Below are 551 nucleotides of genomic sequence, written 5' to 3' on the forward strand. Positions count from 1 at the left end.
GCGCGCCGCCGCAGGCCCCGCCTCCAGGAAGCACGCTGATTGGCGCCGCCGTTAAGGGGGCGGGGCCGGAGGCCGCGGTCCGGGCGGGGCCTCCGCGGCGCCTGCGCAGCACGGGGCCCCGCGCGCGGGCGGGTGGGCGGAGCGGGCCCCCCGAGCGGGGGCTGGCGAGCGCGGGGAGGGGGCCGAGAGGGCGGCAAAGCCGGCGCGCGCCCGGCTGGGGGCGGAGGGTGGGGGCCTGCGGGCCGGAACAGCCGCGGCAAGTGGCGGCGGCAGCGGCGGAGGCAGCTAAGGCGGCGGCGAGCGGGGGTCCGGGCGGCAGCGGCGGCGCCGGCGGCGGGCCGAGGACCCGGGCGCGATGGAGCGGAAGAGGTGGGAGTGCCCGGCGCTCCCGCAGGGCTGGGAGAGGGAAGAAGTGCCCAGAAGGTCGGGGCTGTCGGCCGGCCACAGGGATGTCTTTTACTATAGGTGAATGAACGTGCCGGCCGGGCAGGGCCCCAACGGGCGCCTCCCAGCGGCCTCTGCGGCGGCCTGGGCTCCCGGACCGGGGCCGC

General features: G+C 80.4%; 1 protein-coding gene across 4 annotated transcripts in view; it reads left to right on the forward strand.

Moving 5' to 3' along the window:
- The first annotated feature begins 260 nt into the window (after nucleotides 1-260).
- MBD3 (methyl-CpG binding domain protein 3) overlaps nucleotides 261-551 on the forward strand; it is an 8,752-nt gene continuing 8,461 nt past the window's right edge. For 2 of the 4 annotated variants that reach the window (XM_010844559.1, XM_010844558.1), the window contains exon 1: nucleotides 261-369. In XM_010844559.1, coding sequence (XP_010842861.1) covers nucleotides 356-369 — 14 coding nt within the window. In that variant the 5' untranslated portion in view covers nucleotides 261-355. Of the gene's footprint in view, nucleotides 466-551 lie in introns of all 4 variants that reach the window. The other 2 variants (XM_010844556.1, XM_010844557.1) reach the window with 1 other exon arrangement.

Source organism: Bison bison, unplaced genomic scaffold (assembly GCF_000754665.1).
Source record: "Bison bison bison isolate TAMUID 2011002044 unplaced genomic scaffold, Bison_UMD1.0 scf7180017864203, whole genome shotgun sequence".
NCBI classification, from domain to species: Eukaryota; Metazoa; Chordata; class Mammalia; order Artiodactyla; family Bovidae; genus Bison; species Bison bison.